Consider the following 26372-nt stretch of genomic DNA (forward strand, 5'->3'; position numbering starts at 1 on the left):
TTGGTCAGCTTCCACTTAGACTTTTAAGGAAACTACTTTGTTTTAGTTGTGGTTACTGAAAAACCCTTGACAGTGGGAGTAATTTCTTCCAGAGCCATAGGGATTTATTGCCTGGTGGAAAAAACAAAGGGGCAGCTGCTGGTATGCAGGGATCACTGAGCAGGTAAGATGAGTTAGGACTGAAGACTCAAAAGCAGGCACTCTAAGTTAAAATTAAAAGCTGATTTCTACACATGGTGGGGTCAGGAATTAGAAGTTTTCATAACTGTTCAATCTAAATTTGAAGATATGAAATCTTACAGTTAGGACACAGCAGTTCTCTAATAAACCAAAAGATATAGGTGTGACTTGCAATGCATTTGACTGAAAGCATCAAAATAACATTTGAATAACACCAGATCTGTTGTATTGCCATGGTGTCTATAGCAATACCCTATTTTTGCAGCAGGAGATAATAAGAAGTCGGGAGCACTTTTTTTCTACAGTCTTCGTTACTTTTAATTATATCAGTTTCTTCACTGTTTCCTATGCATCTTGGCTTTTTTTCACACCAAACACTCATCATTGTTGGCTTTAAATTAACTTCATGATACAAGTGTAGAGCCAATTTCTGAAGGATTTTCAGGTCTACTGGTCTTGACTTATTAATGCATCATGATGAGACCAACTCTTCACTCTCCTCGAGGGTCTATTTCTCAATCTAGAAGTACAGCCAAAGCCAAGCAGGGACTCAAAAGTGTTGATACAGTTTATTTTAAGAAGACAGATACTTGTATGGGCTGTATAGAGTTTCACAGAGAGGGACAGATGACTGTTAATTCCTAATCCAGTCCCAATTGGATGTGCCCATGACGGACACCAAGCTAATTATTTTCCTCCATCTGTTGTACAGAAGGGGTAGTCCCCTTGCAGCAGGGTTCTTCTCTCTTTGAAAATTTTATTACATTGGTAAGGTAATGTCATGTCATTTTCTCTTTGTCATTTTCTGTCACAATTTTCCATACAGATTTCCATGCAGATTAAAGGTATTGTTCTGGTCCTCAGCTGTGTCTCCTTTGAGAGCACAGAGAGTTTTTTTTAAAAGAGGTTTTTTTAAAGAATTTTTCTTACTCACACATATGTAATCCAAAAGGAAGTAGCCCCATCTTCTTAAGTCTACTCTTACTTTTCCTGAACTTCTTAAAATCTGAAGGTCCATTTTCTTGGCTTTGAGAGGTTAGTAACATACAGACTCTTCAGAGCAGCTCATGCTATTGGGCAAGACTCTTCATCCATGGATGGACCACTAAGTTCAATGGAAGTTTCTGACTTGCTTAAGCGTATTTGTCAGGAAATTATCCAAACATCAGTTCTGCCAAAGCAGGAAATCAATTGGTGTTGGCAATTGTAGAAATATCTGTTTATGAAGCCCCCCCTGAAACACTTTTTGGAAAGACATATGTTTCTGCTGACAGATGAGATAATGCTCTCACAATCAGGTGAGGAGGATGTTGCTGGGGATTAAAAATGGTTTGTTGCCACTATGCTCATGTGACCTGAGGCATCAATGCCACCAGCTGATTTTTCTGTCTGAGAAAGAGGCAGTCTTGTACTGTGAATTTTATTCTACTGCCACCACCAGCAAACAAGTGAAAAGACTTCAGAAGTTAATTTCTCCTTCAAGTAGCTCTTAGATAAATATGGCTCCCTGCGGCTCCAGAAATTGCAAGATTTCCCCATGCAATGATGGCCACCTTGTAGATGATGGAAGAAGCCAGCCCCTGGAACCCCACCAGGATGGTACTTTTGATTAGGACAATTACAGTAGTACATGGCATTGCCAGTGCTGGCCAGTTCTGGGCTTGAAAGAGCCCAGATCTAGGTAATACATAGATCAACTAACCCAGTCAACACTGCTATATGGGTAGGAGGCACATAATTGTGGAAAAGGGATGAACATTTGAGAAGTAGCTACTGTGGTTCAATAACCTGTCTGGTGGCTGTTCAGTACATTTATTTTCCAGACCACTCCTCCTTATATAGTTGGAAGAGATATACAACAGACAGAGGTGTTCCATGTGCATTTACCACATGGAAGTCTGTATCAAAGTTCTGGAAGTCATCTCTGATTCTGGAAAGCATTAACACTGGCTTTACTTTTCAGGGACAGATCACTACAAAACACCTTGTCAGGCACAGGACACTTCTTCACAACAGTGCTTCTTGGCTTAGAAGCCAATGCTGTTAAAACACACATTAACTCACCTTAGAGACCCACTTGCAAGCACTTACCAACTTTGCTGTCCATCATTATTGTTACTCTCATGCAGGTATCAAACCTACAAGCCATGAGGAGCACACTGGTACATTTTTTTTCATCTGTTGATCCATGCTTTATAATGCTGAGTGGCACACAAACCCTCTCTGTACAGAACTATTCTAACCTGGTCAAGATCACCTCCCTATCACTGACAGACCTGAGAGACATAACCCAGCACGGGAGACAAGGGGATACTGCACAAAGTCTGCATAATCAGAAGTTTAGTGCTGCTCTTTCCCAGGTAGTACCTGAGTTGCAGAACCCTCACCTAGTTTTTGGTTATTCAGTTGTGCAGAAATAAGTAATCCATTACTCCTGCCCACATTAGGGTTGGACATTAGAAAGAATTTCTTTACAGAGAGGGTGATCAAACACTGGAATGGGCTGCCCCAGGAAGTGGTGGATTCTCCGTCCCTGGAGATATTTAAAAAGAGACTGGATGTGGCACTCAGTGCCATGGTCTGGTAACTGCAGCAGTAGTGGATCAAGGGTTGGACTTGATGATCTCTGAGGTCCCTTCCAACCCAGCCAATTCTATGATTCTATGATTACTTCTGCACATGCAACATAGGATTTGAACTTCTGCCTATTTTTTTCTTAGGCTTTTCTTAGGCTTTTTCTCTGTTGGATGCTTTTTCTTTTACTCCAGTGTTTTCACTCTAGCCCTACCAGACTGCATATTTACACTTAAAATTGCACCATCCCTGTGGAACACTCTTATTTGTTTTGCTTAGAAATACCACTTCTCTCTATCATGGATACATGCTCTTGCATTTATATTCCTGGTATTGAAATACATATATATATATGTCCACTATGGCACAGGAATTTACCACAAAGCAAAATTCTTCTTGCTTTCAGGAAGATGTTCAACCTCTCTGTCATAAAGCACAGATACTGTGTGCCTTGCTGAACCATATCTTCCAAAAACAGGTTCAGTCAAACCAGGGCTTGCAAATCTTCAAAATATGCCTGGCAACTGTTGTTTGAAATTCAGTTCTCCTCCTGCTAGACAGCTCTCTTCTTATTAGACTAGCACCCTTTAGCAAAGCTTTGCCAAAACCATGAAATATTTTGGGTGTAACACAACTATTTTAAGTCTAACTTTCAGTTCTGGTTTCAGTGACGCATCACTGGACTGGGAAGCCAGCTGGAAGAAGCAATGGAAATTGCTCCCTACAAGTCTTGGCCTGCACTAAGCCATTTCTCCCTTATTTTGGGTCTCATAAAGCATGGAAACTTAAAATGTCATTTATGAACCTACTTTGTATTCTGGGGGTATCCTTGCTCCAAATCCAAAAGCTGGGAACATTTTGTCACTGGAAAAGAATTAAAAAAAAAAAAAAAGTTACCACAGAGAAATGAATTCTGTTATAATAGACATTTATTCTTTTGTAAATGTTCATTTAAAAAAGCAAAGCAGTGAAGCAGTGCAACAGTACAGAAAAAGCTTTGTAAGTCAGAGAATGAGGGGTGTGGGCTGTCCAGATGGAGATGTATGTGGAAGATTTTTCAGATGAACCCCTAGAATTTTTGAGGAAGTTTAAATAATTTGGAGAATACTGAGGGATCAAGATATTTTGCACTTGCCCACAAAAAAAAAAAAAAAAATAACAGATCTGTATTACCCATTTTTGCACTATCTGGCTTCAGCATGAGGGTGAGTTGTCTGAACAGCCTGTAACAACATTTATTTCATACAAACACAGATGTGCTCTCCCAGGTCTGAAAATGGGAGTAGTGAAGAGACAACCCTGTAATTAAAACTGTTCAGAAATTTACGTTTTTTTATTTGTCCAGGAGCTAAAGAGACTTCCTAAAATAACTGAAAAGAGGCAATTTCACATCCCCAGACCTGGAGGTTCTGTATAGTTTTCCACCTGCATCATTTGTAGTCCCACTAAAGCACAAGTTTATTTTAATTAGGTTGACTGATAACCACAGCAAATGCTGTGCCATGGTAAATTCACTTTCACACACTACAGTGAAGTAGTTCCACCCCAGTTAGCTCTTTGAGACAAAAATTCCCAATTCACAGGACCTGGAAACTTCAAGGCTGTTTCATAGCCTTTCAGAAAGGCACTAATGTCTCACACAGCCCACGTGCTGTCAAGCTGCCTCTTCCCAGATGGTGAAGTGGAAAACAACAAGCTGTAAGGAATGTCTCCTCCCTGAGTCAGCAAAGCACTTGATCACACACTTGAGGTTAACAATTCACCCAAACATATGCTTAACTCTGGACACATCCTGAAGCCCTGATGAAGTCACTGAACTGTACTCCAGTACTCTTGATGACTCAAACCCCTCATATGTTTACCCAATTCTGCTTATAGGGTTTCAAGCCCCTTTGAAAAGTTGAGGTCCTACTACCATTAGTGGTCCTAAGTACCATTAGTGATACTTTCAAAAATTCCCAAGAGAGGCCAGCAGCTTCCATTTTCTTTGTGTAGTTCAAGATATTGTCACTCCAAGCATCAAGTGAATGATTTACTTACTACACATCCTCAAGAAAGAGAATGGCACCCATTAAAGTTTATGGGCTATTATGTCTGCCATAGACTGTGAAAGGCACCATGATATTTCTGATCCAAGCTAAAGAAAAATGGAAGGGTTTAAAAGAAAGCAGAAATAAGCACACACACACACCCTCCGAAGCTGGATTTACCACCATGGGATAAAGAAATAATCACCAAACCACTGGGAAGCAGTAATGACTGTCATCTAATGGCTCAGCTCTCACAATTGTTGCTCTGCTATGAAATTTAGTTACTGCATAAATCTTGGGAGCACAGTTCTATGCACCATATGTTACACCATGTGACAATGAATCTTGGAAAGAAAGACTAACATCATTTGCATGAGAATGAAACACTTTTTCCAAGAGATGGTTGAAATGAAGTAGATGCTGACATTTGATGCTAACTACCTGCTGATAAGCCTTCTCTTTGATTAAACACTCCTGGAAGTGGGGAAGCCCTTATAAAAAGATGCAGAGAATTCAGGCACACACTTACAGGGCAAGAAATAAGAAGCCATTAGAAAACAATCTGAAGGGAGAAAAGAACGCCCTTGGTTTACATCAATGAATAAGCACAGTTGGATTAGAAAATCAAACCCCGTGGAGCTGGAAGTTAATTGATTTGGGGCAAGAGCAAACAAAGACTAAAAAAGAATTTTACTTAGGTAGAGTCTAAGTTCAATAAAGCAATCCAAAAAGCTGCTTTTGGCAGCAATTAGCTAGACTGGGAGATGCCTAAACCCACTCAGTGCCTGCACTTGTACTGCAGTGTTTCTTGAGCGTAAAAAGTGTAGGCACTCTGCTATCTGCAGCTCCATCTTCTGCTCTGCAGCACTCCAGCAGCCTGGATTCTCCTTCTGGTGATGGGACTCCCACATTCCCAGCCACAGTGGCAACAGCCAGATGGGATTCCAAGACGGGATTCCATGTGGCTGCTTTTTGGAGGAAAGTGCATGAACTCTAGAGAGGAGAGGTATTCTTGGGGTCTACTTCTGTGCTTAATATTCTTTTTCTTGCCTCACACAGAATAGCTCTGCATTCTCCTTAGGAAGCTCCTCATTTTCCAGAATTTAGGTACAAACCTCTAGTACTCTGACTCAGGCTTCTGGGGCCAAGAAATCAGCTTTCACGTGCTCCCAAAGCCTGATCTTCAAGTTAAGAAGGGAACCTTTTGATCACCACTCATGACATCCCTTGCATAAAAAAGATGTTCATGTTATTCCCTGGTGATACTTTAAAAATTGTCTCTGACAGCTTTCGGAATTAAAACAAAGTTTCAATGTAAGCAATGCTTTCCCTCTTACCACTCAGAACAAAGTTGTTGTTTTTTTCTTCAGTAAGCCTGCAGTTTAGTGCCTTAGTGATGTTTTACAAAGTAACTCTCTCTAATCTTGTCCTCCAGCCCCACTGTATGAGGAAAAAAACCCCAAAACAACCAGCAGCTGAGCCTGCTGCCATCACTCTGCTTATCCTGCAGTACTGAGACACAGCAGGGAAAAAGTGACCCAGAAGGGCAGCCAATGATTGTCTTGCTTCCAGAACAGTCCTTATGGTACAGAGGCATGACAGAGCTGCTCTACCAGACCTTGGGCTATCACAGCAGCTCACTGCAGAAACCAGAGCAGCTTCCTAGTTTCTGTAAAGCTCCGTCAAGGGTGAGGCCATCCAGGGACTGAAACTGGTCATAAAATGAAAAGAAGGGTCCCTTCTGCCTCAAGGGTGAATTGCATGCATCAAAGACTCTAGCCCTGTTTTCCAATCTGGCATTTCAGTAGGGAAGGGACCTGCTCTAATGATTTTTCTCTCCTTCCTTTTATAACTTAAACTAACTCAAAAGAAGAAAAGTGAGAACGAATTTTGTTTTCCCTTTTGTTGCCTGCTCAGGCATTTGAGTTTCATTTATGCCAGGAAATAGGCCTGGGGCCTTGGCTGAAGCACTGGGTGACCACAGACATACTCAGCACCTTGCCTGGTACCATGCTGGCTCTTGCCAACCAGCAGCCCCCAGAGACACCCCAGGGACAGCGTGGGGGACAGCTGTGCTTCAAACTGGTCCCAAATTTGCAGTTTGAGGATCACCAGTTTCTGCTGAAGAAAACTGAGATACACAGACATGGTCCATGTCTTGTCTTTCGGTCTGAGGACACATCAGGATCTTTGACTTGTTTTGCTTAAATCTTGCCAGTTTTTGGCACACCCAAAGAAGCCACCTGCACTTCTCTACTGGAGAGAGATTGCTAAAGGGACAGGAGAGAAACACAGAACCGGAAAAAAAAACAGTTTCCATAAAACCTGAATTTTACAAAACCAGGAAAAAAAGGACTCTTGCTTGGCAGAATCTGTACAGAATTACTCTGTCCCCTGTACTTCACATTTTATATTGTTCTTTGTTTTACATAGCTTCCCTTGAAAATTAAAACTTGGAATGATTTTCAAAAAGCTGAAGCATTTGATGTAAAGATCAAAAAAGCAAAAAGCATCAGATTTTGACTTCTATACCTGGTTATGTAAGGGCCAGGAGCAGTCATAGAAGCATATAATTATATGGGTTTTAGTACTTTTTCTGGTCAAACAGGCATTTATTACTGGAAGATACCCAAGACTGAGCAGGTCTGACTTCAGGTTCAGTGTTCATACTGGAAAATGTAAACTAAAGCACAACGAAAGGAATTGTCAGGACTCCAAGACTGCAGTCTTCTGAACAGAAATACAACCAGTTAGGAAAAAAATTCCCTCAGTAACCTCAACTTTAATACACAGGAGAAAATAAATCGTGAAAATATCTTATATTATCCCTTTGGAATAATGCTGGGTTTTAGTCACCCATCCTTTAAGCTATCTAGTGGAAACAGGATGAAGCACAGTGACAAATCAATACATTAAAATGGGAACAGAGGAGAGAGATTTCAGTGAGCTCTGCTGCACAGACAGGAGAAGAGATTAATAGAGCAAATAGTAAGGTTTTATGAATTAGTAAGTGATATGGTTAATAATACCTTTTCCTGTTTCACTAGAAAGCTTAGTGTTATGGAAAGTAAGAAATATACTTAAAATACAGATAAGGAAACAAATAAAGAAAATCTCAAAATTTTGTCTCATGAACCACCGGTGCCCGCTGACAGGGAGTATCATTGAAACCTGGAGTGCAGCTTTGGGTTATCCTTCTGAGAAGGATTTTCTATTCCTTGGAGGAGAATTCAGATAAAACTCCTCCACTGGAGGAGTGAAATTGATTACTCAGACATTAGAGAGTATTTTGCAACTTCCTCTGAAGCTGCTGTCATAGAAAATTCTGGAGATATAGCTAGATATTCAACAGTGTGGCAATAGCTGTGTTCAGAAAGTAAAATAAAAGCTGTCAGGGCCATATTCTCTGAAAATTAGTGCCTTATTAAAGTCTGTATTTGGAATCTAGCTTCTTAATTGCATGGAGTACATGTAGGGGGGTAAAGCTCTAAGTCATTCTATATGCCATTTATTCATTCTGAAAGGTGGAACTTCTGGGGAGCCACTTTCATGTATTTTCTGTGACTCATTCTACTGGTGCTCATGAAAGCCCTTTGGTATATAGCTATAGATGTGCTTACCTTCAAGGTCCTGAAGTCAATGAAATAATTTGCAAGGATCCTCCTGACCTGACTGGCCTTGGAGAGCCTCAGCATGAAAACCTGCTCACTTGATGCTGGAGCACCATGTTAGCAGTGGTGGTATTAATGATGCAGTGAATTGGGGGGTAAAAGGAAGAAACACCAGGTGGTGGGGTGGGCTGAGAAGGAAAGAAACACTAGGAACCCATTTTTGGTTTAGAGTGACCAAGAATCTTAAATTTACAGCTCTCTGAAATTATTGCAAGGAATATGCCTGACTTGAAAGGATCCCTGGATATTAAGCTGTCACTTGTACTTTTGGTTTTGGGACAGATCAGAATTACCAGGGAGTTATTTTTAAAGTACTATGCTGGATGCAGCAAAAACAATTAGTTTGTCTTTCATTTAAAATTCCAGTCTTAAAGAAAAAATTCTGATTCTGCTCTGCTCTACATACTTTCCCAGTGATAAAATCAGGTATTTTTATTGATTTAGAAAGAAGTTTCAAACTGCAAAAATAAAAGAGGAATGTCTGTTACACATGAAATTGAAAAAAGTGTGAATGAGAGAAGGAGGTGAAGGAAGGGGAGAAGAGGAGAGGAAGAGGCAAAGGAGGGAGGGTAAGGGAAAAGAAAAGGAGGAAAAAACAGCAGATGCCACAAACAAAGTAGAGTCATCTCTAAATTCAATTAAAATTTTAAACGTACATGTTCAGGGAGTGAACTGGAAGAATATGAGCTGAATTAAGTGTTTCTTTTCTAAATCACATGAATGAATCATGTTCCTGAGAGTATTTAGTACGTATCTGAGAAGGGCTTGGTGCCAGTCAATTCTGAATCATAACTGCTCCCAGAGATTAGCAGCCGTTCCAAAGAAAATACAGAAATCATGTGAAATATTTAAACATTTTCAGTTCCTGCTTTGCAAGCAAATAAAGGACATGATCTGTACAATCAAATAGGGCAAAATAAAAATGTTTAAGTGGAAGGGACCAGCGCCCATCCTGCAGTCCTGCACAGCTACTTGAGCTCTTCCAGGATGTCCCAGGGGCAGAGCCAGGCTGTGGTCCAGAGTCTGAGAGACCACGAGAGTTCAAGCTGCAGCAGTGTTTTCTCCCTCTAGTCAGTATCCTTTGGGGGACTGCTACATTCTCACCACATGTTCACTGTGTGGATGTGCCTGGTTCCATTGAGCCACATTTCTGGTTTTGACCAGGTTACTTCATGCTTAATCAAACCTGCACTGTACCTAACAAGGCTTGGCATCTAGTCCATAATGCAGTTATTTTTAATGGACCAGCAGGAATAAACTGATTATCATATATCTTGGTTAAAAAAGAGAGCTGGGAACACATAAATCAATGGTAAATCACTGCAACAGCTACAGTGTTTGGTCTGTCGCAGGCAGAGATGCTACACAATCATGTGCAAAAATACTGACATTAAAATTCACTTGCTATCTTTAATTACAGCTCTTAGTCACCTTAGGGGAGCTGGAATCTGCTGAATACTGAGAAACAGATATTCTCCTGTAATTGGGTTTCAAGAATTTGAGGGAAATGCCTGCTTCACCTGCATGGGCAATAATTAATGAAGCAGGGGAATACAAATTCCCTGAAGCTAACCACCAAAAGGCGTCAGCTCATGAAATAACTAACAAAGCCAGGTCCAGGTACAATAGATTTAAACTTCCCCTTGTTAACATTAAAAGAATTGCAAAAGAAGCTCTGCAGGAAATAAATATCAAGTGAACTTAAAAAATCCTAGACTCTGGAAAAGACTACAGAAAAAATACCCAAAGGAAAAAAAAAATAATAGGAGCTTTGGGGAGGAGTAGATTAAGCAAAATGAAATGGCAGTGAGATATATCACTTGCTAGAAGTGTAGGCTAAAAAAATGGCATACTCAGGAAGGTGAGACATAATGTCAAGCTTTACTGTAAGATGACAAATAAATTGCAATGACCTGATTTATACCTACATGAATGACCCAATTCAGTAAAATGTATCTTGAAAAATAAATGTGACTTTATAACTGGGAATAAACTAGCGAGGGGGATGCTACAAGACTCTACAGTGAACTATATTTAACTTCTCAAATCCAGGCAATTTCCAGACAATCCTATGTGTTTTAAGGGGTTGCACATACGTCCCTGCACCTTCCAAGACCTTGACTCTGTGGTGAACTGGGGAAGCTGTGGGATATTTGGAAAGAAGTCATTATCACAGAGACTGTAATCTCAGATGATTAAAACTTGACATGTCTTGAAGATGAGACTGCAGGCAGCATGCTGAATTCCATCATGTAACATTTATATCTAACTATGAGGGGTGTGCTGGGAAGAGGGGAATACAGAACTGTGTTGGCGTATGTATGCAAGGAGGTGCTGGGAGAGGAATTTCTCACCAAACGGTCTCAAGATACAACTGAGCTTTCTAGGATGAGCAAGGATAAAACTGCTATAGAGATTATATTGTGATTAATGTGATCAAATGAGCTGCTGATGTAATTTTACCAAAATCAAAATGACATTAAGTCAAAATGAAGAAGATTATCAAAATAACTTACAGCAAAATTGCAAGTGAAATATACTGATGACTGAACATTCAGTCGGGCATCACTGATTATGCAGGAGGAAGTGGGCTACTCTCTGTTCATCTGCTGATTTGGAATCTCTGATCAAGGTTAATTTCACAGTAATTAGGAAGAGGTAGTAAGGCAGTCAGTGGAACCTAGATCACAAGAATTGCCTAGCTTCAACTGAGAGCAATTTGATCCATGAACATCCTGCTAAGGTTAACTCAGGCAAAAGGTGTCCACTTTCTGTAAAGGCAGAAACATCATATAATCAGACTGATTGGGGTTGGAAGGGACCTTAAAGATCATCCAGTTCCAACTCCCCAGCATGGGCAGAGACACCTCCCACTAGACCAGACTGCTCAAAACCCCATCCACCCTGGCCTTGAACACTTCTAGAGATGAGGTGTCCACAACCTTCCAGGGCGATCCCAGGGTCTCATCACCTGCACACTAAAGAATTTCTTCCAAATATCTAACCTAAATCTGCCTTCTTCCAGTTTAAAAGCATTACCCTTTGTCTTATCACTTCATGCCCTTTTTAAAAGTCCCTCCCCAGCTTTCCTGTAGCCTCTTCAGGTACTGGAAAGCTGCTACAACATTTCCCCAGAACCTTCTCTTCTCCAGGCTGAAACACCCCAACTCTCTCAGCCTGTCCTCATAGGAAAGGTTCTTCTGATCATCTTTGTGGCCCTCCTCTGGACTTGCTCCAAGAGCTCCACGTCCTTCCAATGTTGATGGTTCCATAGCTGGACACAGCGCTCCAGGTGGGGTCTTACAAAGGCAGAGTAGAGGGGGAGAATGCCCTCCCTTGACCTGCTCACCATGCTTATTTTAATGCAGCCCAGGAAAAAAATTCCATGAGAAGTTTTAGAACATGGTGTTGATTTGTTGACAGACAGGTTTCCAAATAGGAAAAATTTGCTTCTCAGCTATGCACTCATACAGTGGAGTGGATGACTGTAATACTGATACCCCTCACAGTGCAAGGAAGCATTAACACTTCCGACACTGTTGAAATGGTTGTTTTGACTAAACATGTGCCAGATCAGTATCAGATTTCATCAGTGAAAATGGCAAGATAAATTGCTATTCTCCTTTATTTATGATTATGTACTTTTAATACTTACTTACTTATGTAATAAGTAAATACTTATTTACTTATATATCTACACCAGTAGGTGGCATGCAATTTCACATAAGGTTTTTAGGATTTTATACTTCAAATCATTCCTTTCAGAAAGAAATGCTGGTAAAGGAATCCCAATGGTACCAGTCTGCAGAGTCCTGGAGAAGTGTCAACTACTGCACAGAAAAAAGCTTGCACTCAGAGTAGATGTCAAGCTGAATTGTAAAATAGTAAATACTGCATAGAAAAGCCCTGTAGAAGGTTCAGATTTTGATGCACCTAGTAGCTTAAAGAATGTGTCAGAGTTCTCTGAAAAGCATGTGAAGGAAGTGCTTCTTTGGCTAAGAAACTTGGGACTGCTTGTGACTGCTGTACAGACACAGGAACTGAGTTCCTGGAGAAGAGGCAGTATAAAGAGGACACAAAGATGAAAACTAGGTAAGGAAAAAGGCAGATCTGTAGGAATTGAAAGTATCTGCCCAAATAAAGGGCCTGCTAATATGTGGTTACATATACACATATAGATAAATACATATACACACAAAGGTACTTACACATGTATGTATGTACACATGCAAAAGAAACTGTTACAAAGTCACCTCCTCAACATAGTTACTAATTCTAAACTAAATTCTAAACTAATTCTCCTGTACTGGTTGTTGGGATAAAAACGGGTGATTGTAAAAATCCCTGTGTGGCATCAGTCTGCAAATACAGGTTCTCCAAAGGCAAATACTAAATATGTGTATGTACATATATTCCATGATTGTGCCTGCCTGGGTCCTCAACAGATAAATCCAAGGATTTTCAAGCCAGTTTGTGGTTAAAGGTCTTAGCAATTCCTTTTCCCCAGAGCAATTCTAGTCCTTGGTTATCCAAACACTTCAGAATATGTTTACCCACACCTGAGCTTATTGATAAACATAAGCTACCAAGTTTTCCATGTAGATTACTGTTTTTCTTCTGTTGTATGTCTATGCAAATGTGGTTCTATTAAAGCACTAAATAAAAAGATTCATGTATTTTCCCCCACGGTTTTTAAACTTGTTTAGATATGCTAATCAGCTTTTTTGCTTCACAGCCTCCAGAAAGGTTGTTTCTGTAATTAAAGTGATAAAGAGAGATGATTAATAATTAAGCATATTTTTATTTATTGATCTGCATGGGTAGCCTAAATTTTAACATCTATAGCTCTGTGTAGGTTTTCATGAAATATTTAATGTTGCATACAGTGCCAGTTATTCTAGGCATTATTCTTTCACCCTGGTTTAAATGGACTACTATTATACTGCTATCTCAACCAGTGCAAGTTTCTGCTTTCCTCCTTGTATCTGGCAAAATTACCTCAAGGTATTTAATTCAGATTACCACAGGTAACTCTATGAGTCTTCATCCACAAACCTAATTCTTGGGGATGAGGCTCTGATAAAACACCAGGATCTCTTCTCCACTTAAAGCCTCAGTCCAAAACACAACATTTAAGTATGTACTTATCCTTCTATTTGTGACCAATCGCACTGATTTACATAGGACTTTCCTAACCCGAAATGCACCGTGAATTCCTTGCCCTCTTTCTCCTCTCTAACTGCCCTCTACTGGGTACCTTAGGAAATGAGTTTCTGGAACAGACGGGCACTTAGCTGACTTACTTAATTTGACTGTTCTTAAGTTTTTTCCTTCTTAGATCTACACTGGAAGGGATGGAGTGGGCTCCTTTCATTTCTTAGATTCTTCAGTCTCAAGTGCACTTTATGGCACGAGAGAAGAAAGGCTTTCTATGCAGTTTTCAATCAGACTGCACTCACTCGGGCCTGAAATATTGAAGAAGAAATCACAAAAAGGAATTTTTGCATCTGCTCAGCTACTGCTGCGATACATTGACTGCAGAAGCTAATATTGAAACTCAGACTGACTTCAGGACTTCCATAACTTCTGTGGAATGTGGCAGCTTTAAAATTTTCACTGTTAAGCTATTTGCAGAGCTCTGCACATAAATAATTTCTGCACTTTGCAGGAATAAAGTACTTTTTGCTCATTAATGGCCTTTGGGGTTGCTAGACAAGAGTGTTTTACACAAGCAGTTCATTTGCTAACATATGATCTCAAGTGTGAACATCAGTTTTAAGGAGCTACTTGATGACTTAGAGTTAAGGAGGCTATTTGCCTAAATGAAAAAGGACATTAGTGTCAGGAAACAGAGAGAATTTATCTTTGAGGTGTTTCAAGGGTTTTTGGAAATAAAATAAAATCTTCAGTATCTTTAAGAGTGAATAAACAGACACGTGGATTTAAAATAATTAAGAACTATTTTTTGAAATAGATTTTGAATACAATAAAATTAAGACAAACCTTATGAAGTAATTTTATGAAACTCTGTGGGCAAACACATGGAATCATGAATTGAGCGTGTAGATCAGAATGGGGATGGCCCAGCAACTATGGGAATTCCACAAATATCCAATGTAACAGATGCTTAAAAGTATTTGATAAAGTGTCTCTAATCTCTGTCTTAGTCAAGGCATGGGTGTTATTTTGGCCACACAAAATCTTTTTCTCACACATGTTTGTGAGCCCTTTTTATTAATCCACTGTATAACTCTGAGTGTGTGCACAAATACAAAACTACATGTAAAAATAATTCATAAATATCATCCAGGTATATGGGATGCACTGAATATTTACCTGCAGGGCAAACAACAAAGTTTAAATTCAGTAAAACTCTCAACTCCATCTTACTGCTATCTATATTTTGCATAACACTTCAGTGTTTGCTTGAGTCAGACTGAATTCAGTGGCATTACATAATAAGCTCTATTGTCCTGCTGAATCAGAACATAGTTTTTAATGCAAAGATAAATAATTAATGTAAGATAGTAGGATTCTTAATAAGCAGACAACAAAGGGCAGGTGCTAACTGCAGAAATCAGATCTCAAACTGAGGAGCAGATTTGTAAGTCTTGCCAGGGGCTACACACACAACATCATTAAAACCTGTAATAATGTAAGATCATTTAGGAAGCATCTCAGCCTTTAGCAGAGTATGCCTGTAAAAGCATTTATCCTTACAAACGAGCTATTTACAGAGTCATTCCAGTCACTTTTGCTTTATCAGAGACCACTATCACTGCAGAATGAAAGATGAGCTACACTCTGTGGGTTGTTGGTTTTATTCTAGCCCTAGTAAAACAAATCATTAAGATCAAAGGAGCAGCCACTTTAATAAACTGCGTGCACTTTTGCTAGTGTGACTTACTGCTTTCCTCTGTTGAGAGCGAAGATATGAAACTGCATAAATGAGAATTTTTTTTTACTGAATGTTTAAGTATTAACAGTATCTATTATACATATATATATATATAATGCATACCAATACATTTATACACACAAATCAGCAAAACTCTGGTGGTATACACATGTATGTATATATGTATATGTGTGTGTGTTTCTAGGTATTTAGCTCTAGCTGCTTATGTGAGAGGTTCACATCACACCTGCACCTATCTTAGGAAAAGTACTTGTTTCAGCTATAGATACTGGATTTCACAGAAGTTTCAAGACTGTATTAAGGGAAACAGCATTGTCAGTGGGCATGTAGATGTGCTGAGGACACATCTCTGTACTCTTTGGGTACTGGTGCTTGCCTACACAAGACAGCTGCTGGAACTGTTGTTCAGAGCTGGCGAATGTCTGAGGCAGCTGTAGTGTACAGAGGGTTAGGTGTAACCTCACCTGCTTTACATACCCTTAGTAACCTGTCATTTAAAATATTTTGAGGGAATATATGCACATTTGGTAGTGATCAACGGATTTTTTCAGGATCCTGGCTAGGGTTATATTGCTGGTAGTCACAAACTACTTGATTTGACTTCGGATCCAAAGAACTCAATACTGATACTACTGAGGTAAAGAATACATGGGGAATGATACAGAAGCAGGTCCTTTTAGTATTAAACACTTCAATTCCCAATGTTTTTTCATCATTTTAAACTGTTTCTCTATGCTTTAAAAAGGTGGAGTAGACTTGCTCAATTACGAAGGAAAATTATACTGGCAATACAATTCTTAATATAAAAAAAGCTTGTGAAAATGTTTAAATGGAAATATTTACTTCTCACTTACTTCTTCATGAAGTAATCTTTAAACATTCATAAATGCTTAAAATAAATGCTTTTTAATGTAGCCATCTGCTTATTTCACCATATATTTTCAATAATAGGTTTCTAATGCGTTTTCCCTTTTCCAGTGTTTCTAACTACATTTTAGATCCCAATTCCTTAAATATAATGAAAGTTTCTCCTTCTTCTATGATCCATTGCTGCTGATTATACCATGCACAAACTTTATCTTCTCTCTTATGACAAATGTCATTATAGACTGAAAAAATTCCACAATATAGATAAAGTATTAAGTCTTTCGTGCAGGTGAACAGCCCTCTGCTTTCCCATGCTGTTATCAGGTTGGTCTGTTCCTCCAGGACTACAGTAGTTCTACAGTCAGGATAACAATCAAAGTCTATTTCTCATTCCCTGAATATTGCTGATGAAGAAATGTATCTTATTCTTTCATGCTCAGTTACGTGGAATGGGAAAATGGATTCATTTAACTATTTCAGGAATCACTGAACCATACAGATAAACAGGCTTCTGGATGAGCAGGGATTATTTCACTCTTTAAAGGAACGTGAGCCAGCACTTCATTTGGAGCATTAATTACTTATGGATATGTTTCATTAGGCTGATAAGTACAGAAGAGTAGATTGTGAAAAGGTTTGACTTTATCAATAGAATTAACTAGAGTATATAGAAGAAAAATCAGGACAAAAGAAAACTCAGGACTTCTAGTGTAGTTACTCTATATATTACTTGTCAATCAAATTTCTCCTAAACTACAAATTAATTTGATTGTTTCTAATTACAAAAGTTTTAAGTATTAGCTATACTTTTTGGGCTTTTTTCAAATTTAAAAAAGCAGTCTTCACAAACAACAAATTTTAATTTTGTTCCAACTAATCTTCCATTTTGTGTAAATACATTAATCCTGAGAACCAAAGAAAACCACTGCATTTTCCTTGGACTGGATTGAAGTCAGCCAGTTCTGCCTACTGGAGATAATTGATGGGTACAAACAATAAAGTTTCAGGTAAGAGTTCTGTCATCTTTGTGGTCTCACATTTTAATCTTACTAGAGACATGCCCCTGTGCAAATGATGACACTGGCTCTACACAGCCCTTAGCTCAGTGGGTTCTCTTCCTTTCACTTCTGGATGAACTTGACCTGTAACAAAAATCCTGCCACAGTATTTGAAGCACAGCTGGGCCCACTGGAGCAGTTACACATTTCAGACTTTTACTGAATTAAAACTCTTTATTTTAAAATCGTATATACATAGGATTTGCTTTCTAGGTCATATATGCTCATATGTCTCAAGGCTGCAACTGAGCACAAAAAAGCATCCTATATAGAACCAGAGGGTGATTTTGCATGAAGGTTTGCCCCTCCTAATTTCTTTTCTTCTTATAGAGAACTTACTTGTAAGTTCTCATTTCCAGTTTGCTGGATTCAAAATGTGTAAGTATAGAGAAAAGGTCCTCACTTGACATTTTGATCAGAAAGCACTGACCATGTTGAATCAACTTGCCCCTGGAAATATATCTATAGTGTCATATCTTGAGAATATGTACAGGTCAAACACACGCCAGAGAGGTGACATTTCCTTGGGGAAAGAAATTCTGGCTCAGCCCCAGTTCATAGCTCATACAACTTCAGTTGTGCTGATTAGCATCAATGGGCATTTTCTGCAGCACAACAGAACTGAATGATGTTGATGATTTAATTTTTAAAATGAAAAATTTTCCACTGTTTTTTGTACCGATTGGAATATCCTACATTAAGAGAAGAATCCTAATTTGGGATTACTATGTGTGTACAGGAGGGACCAGACCACTTAACTATTTTATTTTCTTAAAAAATACGCATTAACTGATAAAATAAAAAAATCTGTGTGCACAAACCAACCCTTTTTATTCCCTTCCCTATTTTGAAGTATACTAATCATCTAAATTTTGCTAGTGATTATTAAATTACTGGGTAATCACTGAGGAGTTATCAGCTCATAATAAAATACCGATTTTCTCAAATTCATTTACTCATTTCACCATCAAATTCTTACAGAAATTGTATCAGGGCAGTATTTACCTCTTCTTTGAGAGGACATCCCATTACCATGCAAATGGAAGTACCTCTGAGCAGGCTAATTGGTATGTACAATATGTGACATGCAAAGCACAGTATTAAGTCACTCCACAATTTAGACAAAAAGTATAATTCAAATTTGACCATTGTTTTTTTGTGATCTGGTATTTACATATGTCAAAGTGGTGGGTGGATGTCTATTGTGTGTACAAGGATTAGAAAGAACAACTGTTTAAGATACTATGCTCCACCAACAAAGAAGGAACATTTAAAAGAAATGTACTTGGCAATTAGATTAATAATGGGCAATTAATTTGATAGAAGCAGGCAGCCTTTTTGAAAGTAAGAGAAATACATAATGGAATCAAAGCATATGTGGCCCAATTACTTCCACTTTTTTTCTTTATTTAAAGGGGTGTTTGGGGCACACATTATCACTAGCTGATAATATCTATTTTAGAAGAAACTGCAATATTCAACAGACCAGGAAAACTCCCCAAATGACCACACATTTACTTTTAAGAACAGACACGGCCACTAAGCAGTTTAGACAACTATAAATTCAGTTTCAAACACACCATGTAAGGAACACTTTTCTGTAGGATGGGACTGAATCAGACTACCAAGCAGCCCAGAAAGGATGCTGACAGCATCTGCAAAACATGCTTCAAGTTTAACACACGTGACAAATCCACTCTTAACATGCGATTTTTGCATGTGGATACAAACCTGAAACTTAACACACAGCCAAACACATCAGCCAAACAGCCAAGAACTGGGCATTTCATTACCACAAAGCTAATGTAAACCCACAGTCCTTCTCAAAAGCATTTTAAGGTAGAATAATCTTTCTGACGTGCTGTCATTTCTCCTAAGTGACTGAACACAGAGCTGCTACAGCTGGCAGTAGACAGTCATTGGTTTAGCTCTGCAAAAACACTTCCTCAAGACAACCATGTTATCAAATGTGGTTATTTACCTGTCATAGTCTTGGCAAATCTCCCCAACAGCTACCAGTGCTTTCAAGTATTCGTTGGGTTGATAGGGGTGGATGTAGTGCAGTGAGCAGCTGTTCCTAGGATCACCATTTGATGCAGTGAAATCTATAGCTACCTGGAAAAGAAGAAAAGTCACTGTGTTGTGGAGCATTTCAGAGGTTAAGTATACCCATGCCAAACATGTGTCTTTACCAGAAACATTTTTCTGTAGAGACAGAAATGCAGAGGTCATTTTACAGTGTACTCCATCAAATTCGAATCAGGATTTTTTTGAGAAATATGTCTAAAAGTAAATGACAGCTTTTAAAATAACCGATAGGCATAATTAGGAAAAAAAATTAACTGCAATAGTATTCTAGGTGAAAAGTCATGTTCTAATCCAAATAAATCAAATTAACTATCTCTAGGTTCTCATACTTAATTAAATTATTCCAGCTCAGGTGATGTTCAAGACACAAAAGCTGTCCAGCAAAATTTTGACAACAGAGTTAAATGTCTTACTGAAACTATTAATTATAATTCCAGCTATGGACATTTCTTAGCTATTTTAAAGCTTACTGTGGCTGAAGTAATAGCAGTAGCTGCTTCTTGTCTGGTACTTTTTATCTTTAAAACATCTAAGCATTCTGCAGCTGATAGCAAGCTTAAAGGTGAGCTGCAGGATGAAAATAAAGCTTGTGTCCTGCACAGATTTTTGTGCTGAAAAGCCTTAGGGAAGACTGTGGGAAGCATTCAATGCAAAACCAAGTATTAATGAATCCTCTTAAAATTAATTTCTCACTTTTAGAATGCTCTTTATACTTCTCACTGAAGATATACTCTGCCATGCATCTACCTCTGATATGACCCTCATGGACCAGAAAGCTCTTCTTTGGCATTCATGATGCTGCTTTCTAGGGATCCCTAAAAGGAGCAACAAAAACCCCAAAGGGTCTCAGGGAGGGAACAAAGCTATTTACAAGCCTCCTTATGATTTTCTCCAATGACCTCTTCCTCCAAAAAAACCCGTTATACCTCGTATTCAACAGACAAATACACAGAATTCAGGTTTTATTTTTTCAGTGCAGTTGACAGGTAAGGCCCTTGCTGAAGATTACAAAAAGAATCCTGAAGTCCCAGCTTGCCTCTGCAAATGTGCAGCTACCCCAGCTGGAGCCTCTGCTTGGCACAGGGAAGACTACTTTATGCAGCTATAAAATGAAAATAAAGCATGACATTCTAATTTTCCCTTAAAAAAACAGCACAGTCCTCCTGAAACATTTTTGTTGCTAAACAAATAAGAGAAAAGTCATACTGGGTCAAGCCAACATGGCCTTTACCCACTGTTTCTGATTTTCCACCTCTAACTCTTAGCTGAAGAAAAATACTTTTCACGGTGCTCTAGTTAATCTGGAAATCTCTTGGTTCACTTGATCAACTCTGAAGCCCAGCACCTGACCACATTTCAGTCAGGAGCTATAAGCTTGGTTTGTCTTGCAAACAAAGTGATCTTCCACTTCTGCTTTCCTACCCACTGCTATGCATGGAAGCAGTGAGTCTATTTTCCACATAGATATTTTCCAAAAAATGATAGCTTGATTTAACTTGAATTAATCAATGGGAAATCTCTCATGTCCTCATTTGTATTCATGTACTTAACTGAGGAATAAAGAAACACTAGTGGTTTGTGAAACCTGAGGTGAATCTATAGATCAGCTGTATAGATCAGTTCAGTCTACGAACACTCTTTAAAAAAAAAAAACTTAGCCAAGGTATGAATACTTTCTTGAAAGGATACTTTTTTTTTTGTATTTAACTTTTTGTTGCTGTTGTTCTGATTATAAAAAGTGCAAACATTTCATTGTGTGATAGGGAAACAGATGGCATTCCTGTAACACTGTTAAAAGCAGGTGTTCTCAACGTAACCCTAAAACAGACACTAATGAGGCTGAAGGAACACACCAGACAGGCTGGGACAGATCTTCCTTGCTGTCTGCCAGCCACGGCTAAATGCTTCTTGACTGTGCACTGTGCTGGAATAAGCAGTGGGTTTCATGAGCTTGGAAAATGTTCTGTGGCTGCTGCCTGGGAAAGAAAAAAAACCTTCCCCCAAACAAGCTTTCTTTTTGGAAATGGTCCTTGTAGATCTGCTGCTAAGCAAAAAATACCCTAATTTCCTCCGATGAAGCCTTTATGAATATTTGTGCTCAAATGCACTGTACTTGACTTTGATTCAAATCTCTGTTTGATGCTTAGGGGGAGGACTTTTAAGAAAGACGTTCACTGTTACTGCAATTCTAAAATAATAATGCAGAGCTCTGCTCTTTTAACATTACCTGACAGTACCAAGATCTTGTGCAAATAAGTAGGATAAGGATTTGTAAAACTAACATATCACAGAAGATAGGCTAATACCACAACTGAGCTAATCTTGTGGCAGCAAGTAGGAATGTTTCTTGCAATGCATACGTTCAATTTTTATCAGTGTACCTTTAAATGTATTAATTTAGAGGTACCAGTCATCTTCTCACAGCTAATTGAAAACATAAAAGAGCAGTAATTACAACTTAGTACTTTTTTCCTCAACTGTGTAAAAGGGTAATATTCACTGCACTGAAAACATCCTACATAGCCTGGATCTCCTGCTGCATCTGTCAGCAATGAATCAGTCTGCCCAGTACCACGACCTGCCTGAGAGAGAATCTCTCCAATAATCTTTCTATTGCAATGTCTTTTATGTATCTTATGCATCCTTTCTGCTGTATTTCTTAAAGTGATGAAAATGTCTTCTGACTACAGACCCATTTGCACTGCCAACTTCTGAACACTTTTCTGCAGCAGGGAATGCTGCCTGATAAGAGATACAGCATTTTGCAATAAGCAGTGCATAAAAGTACCACACTGGAATCAGCAGTATTAATCTCTATAGATGAAAGCTTCTTGATAAATGGTTTTTAAATGAAGGAAAAGTTTACTTTCATTTTTCAGAGAGATTCTTTCTAATCACAAACTCTGTTCCTACAAAAGATGTTATAAAGTATCCCGAGAGCACAGCATGATGCTACCAAAGCCTTCATTAGTGCCTTAAATTAGCAGGTACATCATACTACAGCTTTTTGTTACCAGATGTATGCTTAGCATTCCAGTTTCCCTCCCTCACCAAGAGCCCTTTCAAATCACAGTTGTATCATACTGCCTGTACACAGCATGAACTCAGTTGAAATGTTATTAATATTAAGACAACAACAATACATTTATCAGGAGAGTTTAGAACCATTCCAGATTCATTCCAATTAAAAGAAACGGAAATCTGGGAAGGTGAAATGAATAGGCCTCCTCTCTTTCAGTGGTCTGAATTAGCCAGATTAGGACTATGTGAAAAGGGGATTATTTGATGTGTGTAGAAAGCAAGGGAGCATTAAATATCTCCCCTCTAGGCTGCACCCTCTTGCTTCAGTGCCCACTGGAGAATCTCTGATACATTTCTGGGAACAGCAGCATGGCCCACAACCAGTCTGTGCTGTCACCATTGGTGCAACTGAGGCACGAAGGAGTAAAATCCGCAGTCAGCTTGTGATGATATTTAGAAAGAACCACTGGGTCATGCATGAACAGAGCTTCAGCCACTGAAACATCCACAATGGGATCCCCGGAGTCCATGTAGGTTGAAAACTGACAGTGATGAGTTCACACAGTTCTGTAGCTGGTGGATTTGCCAATGAGGTCAACAGGGATATCTGTAGTTCACTGTATAGTGGATCTTTCATTTCCTTTATGACCTCATTGCCTGACTTTGCAGATGTGTTCACCTGTTTCCTATTAACAGTGGTTTTGTTTCACTTCAGTAAAACAAAATACTAAAATAGTAAAATATAGTAGAAGGAATACTATCCATTTTCAACACAACAGTTTTCAACTTGTGATTCACAGCCTACTAGAAAACAAAAAGCTGGGTAAGGTAGAGAGGTAATTACACAGGATGCTTTGCTTGAGAGAGCACAACTATAAAGATCTTTGTCTACCACAGCAGTTATTTACTTAAAAAGTAGAAACAGGGTCCCCAGTTCTGGGTGGTTTTGAAGTGTACTGGCAAGGTGCATGTTTTACACCTCAAAGAGTTGATTTGTACACAAGAGGACAACCCATCACTGTCTACAGCTGCTGCTGTGGCCGGAACTTCCTGTTGGGACAAAATAAATCTTTATGTTAAATCTTTTTCAGAAAATGAAGGCTTGCCTGGAAAAATGAAATGGAACATTTCAGCAATATCTAATGTCTGATACTTGATACCTGGGAGTAACAGAATAGGGTGCTACAGGAAGAGATCTCCAGTAGAAGAGTATTACCTTGGAGCATTAGATTTTATCCCTATAACTGGCATAAAATTACAAGTCACATGAGCCAGACTGGAATTGAGCCACAAGCTGTATTTCTATGCTATATTATGGGTAATATTGGTATTTTCCACTATTTCATTTTATTTCCCAGATTCGAAATATAACTAAATGTTTCTAAAAAATATACGGAAATGCAAAATATTGTATTTCTGTGTATGGAGAGCTCTGCAAATAATTTTATCCCATGTTTCTGGACTGAATAGCTTCTGGATTTGGTCTAAACCACAAACATAACCCCCTGTAGTGTCATATTACTTTTTGTAGCTATGGCTGAGGTATGAAACATCAGCATTTACCTGAGACTGACACAGACAGATCCCAGGCTGGACTGTCCCTCTGCCTGTAACTTTCTTTGTGGTACTGTTAGAGGGAAAACAACTTGCTTTCATAGAATCATAGAATCATGGAATTGGCTGGGTTGGAAGGGACCTCAGAGATCATGAAGTCCAACCCTTGATCCACTCCCGCTGCAGTTACTAGACCATGGCACTGAGTGCCACATCCAATCTCTTTTTAAATATCTCCAGGGACGGAGAATTCCCGGGGCAGCCCATTCCAATGTCTGATCACCCTCTCAGTAAAGAAATTCTTTCTAATGTCCAACCTAAACCTCCCCCGGCACAACTTGAGACCGTGCCCTCTTGTCTTGCTGAGAGCTGCCTGGGAAAAGAGACCAACCCCCACCTGGCTACACCCTCCTTTCAGGGAGTTGTAGAGAGTGATGAGGTCTCCCCTGAGCCTCCTCTTCTCCAGGCTGAACAGCCCCAGCTCCCTCAGCCTCTCCTCATAGGATCTGTGCTCGAGTCCCTTCACCAGCCTCGTTGCCCTCCTTTGGACCTGCTCCAGGACCTCAATCTCCTTCCTGAACTGAGGGGCCCAGAACTGGACACAGGACTCGAGGTGTGGCCTCACCAGCGCTGAGTACAGGGGCAGAATCCCTTCCCTGGACCTGCTGGCCACACTGTTCCTGATACAGGCCAGGATGCCATTGGCCTTCTTGGCCACCTGGGCACACTGCTGGCTCATGTTCAGCTTCCTGTCAATCCAGACTCCCAGGTCCCTTTCTGCCTGGCTGCTCTCAGCCACTCTGTGCCCAACCTGGAGCTCCCCATGGGGTTGTTGTGGCCAAAGTGCAGGACCCGGCACTTGGCCGTGTTGAACCTCTTTTAATGGAGGACAAATTCTGGAAAGGAAAACTGGACCACAGGACTGATGAACATTGAAGTTAGACTGACATCTAATATTTAAGTAGCTAAAAGCAGCTGAGATAAAATTCTACATTGTGACACAGTCTCAGCAAGGGAATTTATTTACAGTTCTTGTGAACAAACTGAGGCACAAAAGCCAAAGGCCAGACAGGGGATAATTTAGTTCCTTAGCTTTTGCAATTGGGTGTAGCTCAAACGGAACTAGTGGGACTACAGCAGCTTAGCTTCTCACCCCTGTATGAGGTTGTCTTTAGTTTTTGCAACATGATTGTCATTGCTGAAAAATGTAAAAGGAAGCTGGCCCATGGAAGAACAGTCCTACTGAATCAGCATAGTTCTATTTTCTGGCCTTAATACATTTTGCAAGAGAATCTTAATAACATAACAAGGAATGGCATATAAGAATCACTTACTCATCTGTGAAAGTAATAAGTTAGTATCTAAGGATATTCCCTTTCTTCAGAACAAGTTAGAGAAGAAAGGCACTTACTGTAAACTGTATTTGGCAGCCTCCCATGATATAATCTAAGAAAGAATGCATCTTGTGGATCTGCATACAAGAAAGCAAGACATTCAAATTAGCTGTGTACCACTAAAACATCAGAGAATTGCCTGAAGAAAAGTAAATTGGAAGGAGGGAAGGGATCAACTCAAAATACGGTCAGGCAGAAAGTATTAAATATAGTTTGAGACAGAACCCAAAATATAAAAAGAGAAAATAACAAAATTCTAAAACTACGGAAAGGAAAATTCACATGAAAAGTAGAACCAAACTCTGCTCCTTCTCAGTGGGAAGTCAGTGGAAATTTTGCTATTCGTTTACGAGGAACAAGAGCAAATTTGTAGAAAAGATGGGAAGATTGGAAGCGAAGCACACAAAAGGCCAATTGGCAAGCCTGCAGGTTTAATATAGCCCACTCCATTGCACAACAGCAAGTACAGGGCAAGAGAAATGAAAGATGAGAGTTGAGGACAGTCTGCTTACTTTTGCGATTCAAGTTTTTCTAAGTGATCAATTTCTATTGCTGCTCCCCAGGCAGTTCTACTTTGTTGTCTGTTTCCAAACAGCCTTAAAATGCATCATCACTGAGAGCTTAGTAAAGACACAGCCAAAGAGAAAAACAGGTATTTACCTTGCACTGGTTAAGTATGACGATGCCTGAGTTCTTGTAATTCTTCTTCTTTGCTTTGTACTTGGGGTTAATGCATTCCCATTGTACCTGTGAAAAATAGCAGTCACTGCTTGAAGGAGAATTTCTGTACAAAATGGATAAATAACAAAATGACACTGTCTGATTTCCACATCTGACCAAATCCAATTGAATGAGGGTGCATGCAGAGGAAAAAATGAAAACTGTTAGCTATGCAGAAAATGATCTTTATAGAAAAAGGCCCAGTGCAAACATCTGTCTTTGAATCCATACATATGGACACAGCAAGAAGAGAGATACCAGATTTGTGTGTTGTCTTTTCAGTGTTGCTTAAGTCT

At 39.3% G+C, this 26372-nt stretch overlaps 1 protein-coding gene across 1 annotated transcript in view; it reads right to left on the minus strand.

Moving 5' to 3' along the window:
- The window catches only part of CPNE4 (copine 4), a 231835-nt gene that overhangs the window by 18652 nt on the left and 186811 nt on the right, over positions 1–26372 (minus strand). The window contains exons 9-12 of the mRNA XM_071735821.1: positions 26017–26103; positions 25374–25433; positions 19281–19414; positions 3564–3618 (exon numbers count right to left, since the gene is read on the minus strand). Of these exons, the coding sequence (XP_071591922.1) occupies positions 3564–3618; positions 19281–19414; positions 25374–25433; positions 26017–26103 (336 nt within the window). The remainder of the gene's footprint in view (positions 1–3563; positions 3619–19280; positions 19415–25373; positions 25434–26016; positions 26104–26372) is intronic.

Source organism: Heliangelus exortis, chromosome 2 (assembly GCF_036169615.1).
Source record: "Heliangelus exortis chromosome 2, bHelExo1.hap1, whole genome shotgun sequence".
Taxonomy (NCBI): domain Eukaryota; kingdom Metazoa; phylum Chordata; class Aves; order Apodiformes; family Trochilidae; genus Heliangelus; species Heliangelus exortis.